Genomic DNA, 8,090 nt, shown 5'->3' on the forward strand with positions numbered 1-8,090 from the left:
TAAGCATAAATATAAAGATGAAATAACTCGTGTATTGGCTAAAGCGTGCCAGGATACAGTATGCGCGTCCTCGGATATGGTACTGGGCACGCAAGGACGCAGTATACGCGTCCTTGTGTTGAAGGGGAGGCGGTGGCTGAATCGACAGAGTAACACCACCGCGTTCAGGAGGACGTGAGTTCAATCCCCGCCCGGTGCCACCAAGCTGGGATTTTTCAGCTGCCGCCAAGTGGCTTAAAACTACCCACATGCTGTCCAGAAGACCACCTATCAACCCGGACTCTAGATTCTAGGATTAAAGATGAGCTCCGGGAGGGCAGCATGAGCCAATGCAAGATGGCACCACCATAAACACTCGCCTGCGCCAGAACGGGCTGGGCCGACCATCAGGACCCACTGGGAAGAAGCCTTGGGCCGACCATCAGGACCCACTGGGAAAAAGCCTACCGGCGCTATAGGCCACAACGTAAAAAAAAAAAAAATAATAATATTAACACGTTCAGTGTGGCTGGCAGCGTGGCTGACTCCCCTTCACCACGGAAACAAAAACTTTCGGTACTCTAGTGTGGCGCGAGCTATTGGCGTGAGAGGAGGTATGTATTGTTTTAGAGGTCTGCCGAGCCCATTGGGAACATGAAACTGTATGGACACCGGTGATTCCTATCGCACTAGAAACAAAATATAAACTTCTACTGCGGTGCAACCCACCGGTGGACATACACTTCATGCGACCACGGGTGGGTCGCATCGCATTTAGAACAAAATAAATGTTGTGTTTGCTTTATGACTCACTAGTGGGCAAACTGTATTTTATGTTATTGTTGTTCATAGTATTATTTATATCATTGCATTCCCTTTTACATATTCCAGAGTATAAAATATGAATAGACGGATGTTCTACGGCCACTCAGCGTCATCTGTAGAGAATGACAATGACTCCGATGACAATGCAAGTTTGGATGATTCATCTGATTCAACCTACAGGACAGAAATGATATCAGTAAATGAAGGCAGCAAGGGGGCTTCAATAAAAGCAAAAAAGGTGTCCACTTTCTGTCAGGTGTGTGAGGGAAACCCATACATGTGTGTCTCATGTTTTGCCACCAAGCATGCTTGAAATGGAACTGGCATTGTATAGCTTATAAATTATTTACCTATGAATTATGTATTATGAAAAAAGTTTTTACGTTTGATCTGAAAGGCACATAGGCAGCTAAGTTCATATGAGCAAGGAAGAGCCTAGTTAGTTCAATATTCAAATTTGGTGTGTTTGTATTTTAAGGTATATTATTGTTCAATTACTTACTTAAGGAAATATTACAAAGAATGCTGATTTAATTGTCAAACATATCTAATTCATCAATATGAATTATAATGAATAATGCTGAACTTTTACTTTACATTGATAAATAAATGGTCTTGAAATTTGGGTCAAATTTATGTAACTTGAATTGTGAATAAAATAATAAAATTTATGAAACTGTTTACTTTCACACCTTAAGAATGTGTTTGTTGTATTAACATGTATCATACAAATTTCATTGATGTTATTTAAAACAAAAATGTATATGAAAATCATGCTATGACCCACCGGTGGGTCATATCGCAGGAATGGATAGTATACCACGACCCAGCGGTGGGTCATATTGCACTGAACGTGTTAAGGTCTTTCTTGCACTATTGACTGTAACATGTATACTGTATGGATTATGAGTGCTTGAAGAACAGCTGTTTGTAGCTCAAACCCCCCGCCCTGAGCGAGCGTCCATGGTCACAAGCGCCCGCCCTTTAGGGGTTGAGTTACATCAACATTCTACTGCACATAGATGTTTTTGTCATGTGTAAACATTTTATACCAAGGTTGGACAGTTCAGTGTTTGAAATTTTTTCTGTCGAAGCCTTTGATTTAGTCATTATCTCACCTCTTGCCTTACAGGGAAGGACATGATGGAGCCCCTGTGTGAGGCTGTAAAGGTGGAGGTGGAGGAGGAGCCAACAGGCAGCCAGGCTTCATCCGCCTCCCAGCAGCCCACAGAGGTGGACAGAGTGAGGTGAGCAGTCTTGTACACCAAGTAGGCAGTGCAGCACACTGGCAGTTATGTCCACTTCCTGGCAGGAGCAAATAGTCATCCATTGCACAAGTCAAAGCAGGACCCTCTGCACCTCACTTCCACGCATCAGTCACTTGACTTTGTTGTCTTGCAGACTAACCACTTTTAAAGTTTGTGGCTTTCCCTCTCTGAGTGTTTGGTCATGCCCATAGCTGGGCACGATAACAGAAAACCTTATTCCCAATAACTGATAACTGATAATGGAAAACCTTATCGGTGATAACCGATATTCGTTGACTGGAGACACAAATATAGGCGATACCTGATATAAATCCACAATTCCGATACTAGCTAGCGATAAGTCCGATAGGCGAAAACGATACTACATTGATATTTCAAATAAAAAACATAGATGAATTCAAATTTTCATTATCCATATTTTAGAAAACTTACATAACCTGAAAACCACAAGTTGACATGTACATGAAGGAGGAAATATACCTGGTGTAGTGTTGCAGAGGCCTGGGCTGCGCTAATGTTGGTTCGGTGGGTCTCCATTAATGCAGTTTAGTACGATGAGTGAGAAGGAGGAAGATCAGGGATGGATCACGCCAAGAAGCAGAAGAGGAAGAGCAGGAGGAGGAGATAACAACAGCGGGGAGGAAAGTGAGTACGAGGGTGGAGGTACTTCAGCTGAGTTCTCTGGTTTTGCGAGAAATGAGACGACATTATACAAGAGAGTGCTACTGATGGAAAGAAAACTGGATAAATGGATCAGCATGGTAAAGAGAAGGGATGAGGAAGAAGAGCAGAATAGAGTATTCCACAGCGACCTGAGAAATAGGATAAAACGACTAGAGGAAAATGAGAAGAAATTGATTAAGGAAAATGAGGAGCTAAGGGAAAAAGTAGCAAAGTATGAAAGATCAATGAAGGAAGGTTTGGGAGTGGTAAGAAAGGAAAATGAAAACCTGAAGGAACTGGTAAACAAAGAAGAACAAAGAGTTAGAGAAGAGGTGAAGACGTGGAGAATGAAAAAGCAAATGTAAGCCTAAGAGAAGTAATAGAACAGCAAAAGAAAGAGGATAAAGAAGACGTGGAGAAAGAGGTAGTCAAGGCCTTAAAGAAAAATGAAGAATTAGTGAGAGAAGTAGCAGACAAAAAAAGAAGTGTTATTATTTTTGGGATGAAAGAAAAGAACATAACATATAAACCAAAAAGGGATAAAGAGGAACTGAAATCAGTCAAAGACCTACTCAAGAACCTAAATGATGCAGAAAGGCAGAGTATCAAGGAGGAAGTAGACGAGATTTATAGAATGGGTCCATTTATTGAAGGGAAAACTAGACCACTTAAGTTAAAACTAAAATCACAAATGGCAGAAGAAGACATACTATATAGAACAACTAAACTAAAAGAAACGGAAGGATGTAAGGATATATATATAAAGAAAAATAGAAATGAAGAAGAAAGGATGAAATGGAATGAATTACTGGCAGAGACAAAAGTAAAAAATAACGCAAGATCTGAGGAAGAAAAAGAAGCACTTTTTTTGGAGAATTTCGGGGGATCGAATCAAGAAATGGTTCATAAGGGAGAAGAGAAAGGGGAGCGAAAACTAGATAAGAAAGATACAGAGAGGGGAATAAGAATAATGTACACAAATGTAGATGGGCTGATCTCTAGTAAAATAGAGCTGCAAGATTGTCTAAAAGAGAGGGATCCCATGATAGTTTGACTAACTGAAACTAAACTAAAAGAAAACATCCAAATTGAGTTAGATGGAAGATACAATGTGTGGAGGAAGGATAGAATGGGCAAAGGCGGAGGAGGAGTGGTGATAATGATAAAGAAAGAGTTATTAGTAAAATCAATAGAATATGGAGAGGGAAAAGCAGAGATAGTGAGTGTAAGCTTGGAAAGCAAGAACAGAGAAAGGATGACGGTTGCAGTAACATATTATGTACCACCAAAAACTGCATCATGAAGTAAAGAAGATTATGAAATCATGATTGATGACACCATACAGAGTTTGAGGAGATTACTTAAGGCAAACAAAGGAGTAATACTAGTTGGCGATTTCAATTGCAAAGAGGTTGACTGGGAAAGGTTTGAGAGCAATGGTAGTGATGTGGCATGGGGGAATAGATTCTTGAATTTAATGATGGAAAATTTGATGATACAAAGGGTGAAGGAAAGCACTAAATATAGAAGAGACGATGAACCGGCAAGACTGGATTTGGTATTGACAAGAGAAATTCACGTGAAGGATGAATTTAGGTATGATTGCCCCCTGGGAAAAAGTGATCACGTGCTCATAGAGATGGTAATGGAGGAGGAAGGAAGGGAACAAGACGAGACTTATAGAAGCGATAGATTAAACTATAGGAAAGCAGGGGTGGAAAAGCTCAAGAAGTTTTTTGGTGAAATGGATTGGAAAGAGTTAATGAGTACAAGCGAAGTTCAAGGAAAATATGATATGTATTTTCATGAGGGCGTACAACACAGGTGTTATGAAGTTCGTACCAAAATACAGACCGAGGGAGAGGGCTAAAAAGGACTGGTTTAATGCAAGATGTGCAAAGGCAAAAGTAAAGAGAGACAAAGCGTGGTCAAGATTAAAAAGAAACAAAAATCAAAGAAACAAAGAAGACTTTAAGGCAAAGAGAAATGAGTACGTGAAAGTGAGAAAGGAAGAAGAGAAACGATACGAAAAGGATATTGTGGAAAAGTGTAAAGAACAACCTAAACTATTTTATAGATTTATAAATGGAAAAATTAAATCAAGAGAAACAATTGAAAGACTGACTGAAGAGAATGTAGAGATCGAGGATCCCAAAGGCAGGGCGGAATTATTTAACAAAAAATTCCAGCAAGTGTTTACCAAAGAATCATTATTTAATGAACCACAAGAAAACAACTTAGATGTATATATGGAAGAGGTCAAAATAGATAAAGAGGAGATAAAAAAACTTTCGGTTGAATTGGAAGAAGGGAAGGCCGTGGGACCGGATGGAGTTTCAGGTTTTATACTTAAAGAATGCAGAAATGAGCTAGTTGGCCTGATATGTGACATCATTAGGTGCTCAATAAAAACTGGCACAGTGCCTAGGGAGTGGAAGAGGGCAGAAGTGGTACCTATATACAAAAGTGGAAAAAAGGAAGAACCCCTAAATTACAGACCGGTGTCTCTGACCAGTGTAGTATGCAAAATATGTGAGAAATTAATAAAAGAACAATGGATGAGATTTCTAGAAGAACATAATCTAATCACAAACAATCAATATGGGTTTAGGAAAGGCCGCTCATGTGTGACAAACTTGCTGAGCTTTTACTCAAGAGTGACGGACAAATTACAGGAAAGAGACGGATGGGTGGATTGCATTTACCTAGACTTAATGAAGGCATTTGACAAAGTTCCACATTCAAGACTGCTGTGGAAACTAGAAAATAAAGGAGGATTGAGAGGGAAAATGAAGTGCTGGATGGAAAGCTACTTAAGAGGAAGAGAGATGAGAACCATGGTCAAGGACACTAGATCGGAATGGAGAGCGGTGGAAAGTGGAGTGCCCCAGGGGTCGGTTTTAGCACCAGTACTCTTCCTAGTCTATATTAATGATATGCCAGAGGGAATAAACAGCTACATGAGCCTGTTCGCGGATGATGCTAAACTGCAAAGACAGATAAGAAACAGTGAAGACTGCAAGGAGCTGCAAGAGGACCTAGACAAGATTTGGAAATGGAGTCAGAAATGGGAGATGAAATTCAACTTGAGGAAATGTCATGTTATGGAAATGGGAAAAAGTGTAGAAAGACCAAAATGGACATATAAAATGGGAGATGGTGAAATATTAAAGAAAGTAAATGAAGAGAGAGACCTGGGAGTAATAATGCAAGATTATATGCAACCAGGAAGTCATATAAATCGGATCTTTGGTGATACATATAACATGGTGAGAAATATAGGCATAGCATTCCACTACATGGACAAAGAAATGATGAAAAAAATTAATAACTACTATGATCAGACCTAAACTAGAATACGCGGAAACAGTGTGGTCTCCACATATGAAGAAACACATAGTAAAACTAGAAGGAATACAGAGGATGGCAACAAAAATGGTTCCAGAACTGGAGGGACTGACATATGAAGAGAGACTAAAGGAAATGGACTTGCCAACACTAGAACAAAGAAGAGAAAGAGGAGACCTAATACAAATATATAGGCTATTGAGTAAAATGGAAGAAGTAGATAACGAGAAATTGCTACTAAGAGAGGAACCTTCCAGCAGGAATACTAGAGGACATAGTAAAAAGTTGAGGAAGGGAAGATGCTCAAGAGACATAAAGAAATATAGCTTCCCACAAAGAAATATAGAGGTTTGGAACAGATTAAGTGAAGAAATAGTATCGGCGAAGAGTGTGCAAAGTTTCAAGGAAAAGTTGGATAATTATAGATACGGAGACAGGACCACATGAGCGTAAGCCCAGGCCCTGTAAAATTACAACTAGGTAAATACATATGGACAGTAATATGAGAAACGCCTGAACCTGTGTTGTGTTATTTGGCGTCCCCACCGTCAAAAGCTGGCGCTTTTGTTTACAAACACTGGTCTCTCGTGAACTGTGCATGCTCAGACCAGCAAGCGTAGACCTGTACAGTCTCACAAAGCTTTTTAACCATAATTAAGAGTTACTGGAAGGCTGAATCAGACATACAGTACCACTACCACCATCCTCGCTGTTTCTAAACCGACACTCTGTACGAGTTGTATTTATATGTACAGAGTGTCGTTCTAGAAACAGCGTGGATGGTGGTACTGTATGTCTGATTCAGCCTTCCAGCAACTCTTAATGTGTTAAAAAGCTTTGTGAGACTGTACAGGGCTACGCTTACTGGTCTGAACATGCGCAGTTCACGGGAGACCAGTGTTTGTAAACAAAAGCGCCAGCTTTTGATGATGGGACACCAAATAACACAACACCGGGTGCCTTCAATACCATGGCATGCTCACAAACGAATATGGAATATCAAATTTGAGGCAGTGAATAATAATTTTTGGGGCAAAGTTAAATGATTTTTCTCGTTGATATATTGATTTTTGAGTCGAACAAAAAAACAACCTAGTGTTTTAATGTTGATGATCTAAGTATGAAATCTCTTCACTGAAGATATTTCATACCCCGAAGATTTTCATACAACACCGGGTGCCTGGGCCACGCATGCGCAGTAGGGAGGAGACAACGTTTTTTTTTCCTGAGAGGCGGAAAAAAGTAGTGATTATCGCTAGTTTGGTTACAAAAGTAACGAAGATATCGATATATATTTGAATAAGTAGCGGATGGCCGATAACCTGATTTTGCTATCAGCGATAAAGTATCGTGATAACTTATCGCGATAACGCCCAGCTATGGTCACGCCATGCTATTGTCATTGTGTCCTTAGTCTGACTGGGGTGCCTCATTTATCTTCCCTTTCACCCACAGCGATCCCTCCGAGGATGCTCTCTCCCAGTGTGACGAGACTGGTATGAAGAAGGTGGAGGAGGATATTTGCATCAAGGATTTGTAGTTAAGGATGCTAACCACTGCACCACATCCTTATTAACTTGTTCCCTTTCACCCACAGCGACCACTCCGAGGATGCTTTCTCCCAGTGTGATGAGATTGCTATCAAGGAGGAGGAGGAGGAGGAGAGCATGGAAGACTTTGACCCAGTCACTGGCTATACTGTCTTTGTCCCTGCGCTGAAGTCCAAGCCAAGTAGCACCAGGTGAGTGATCAAGTTACCTTCCTGCCACTGCCCAGGCCAGGATTTGAACACAGGCCCGCAGATTTGTAGTCAGGGACGTGAACCACTGCACCACATCTTTATTAACCTGCTCTCATTCACCCACAGCGACCACTCCGAGGATGCTCTGACCCAGTGTGACGAGATTGGTGTTAAGAAGGAGGAGGAGGAGGAGCCCATTGAAGACTTGGACCCAGTCACTGGCTGTGGCACCTTTGTCCCTGCGCTGAAGTCCAAGTCAAAAAGCA

At 40.8% G+C, this 8,090-nt stretch overlaps 1 protein-coding gene across 1 annotated transcript in view; it reads left to right on the forward strand.

Annotated features, from left to right (window-relative positions):
* Positions 1–1,587: 1,587 nt before the first annotated feature.
* LOC126986086 (uncharacterized) overlaps positions 1,588–8,090 on the forward strand; it is a gene marked incomplete at its 3' end in the record, with an annotated part of 6,507 nt that continues 4 nt past the window's right edge. The window contains 3 exon segments of the mRNA XM_050841795.1: positions 1,588–2,051; positions 7,681–7,824; positions 7,951–8,090. The exon segment at positions 7,951–8,090 is cut by the window's right edge and continues 4 nt beyond it. Coding sequence (XP_050697752.1) covers positions 1,945–2,051; positions 7,681–7,824; positions 7,951–8,090 — 391 coding nt within the window.

The sequence above is a fragment of the Eriocheir sinensis genome, chromosome 61 (genome assembly GCF_024679095.1).
Source record: "Eriocheir sinensis breed Jianghai 21 chromosome 61, ASM2467909v1, whole genome shotgun sequence".
Classification (NCBI taxonomy): Eukaryota; Metazoa; Arthropoda; class Malacostraca; order Decapoda; family Varunidae; genus Eriocheir; species Eriocheir sinensis.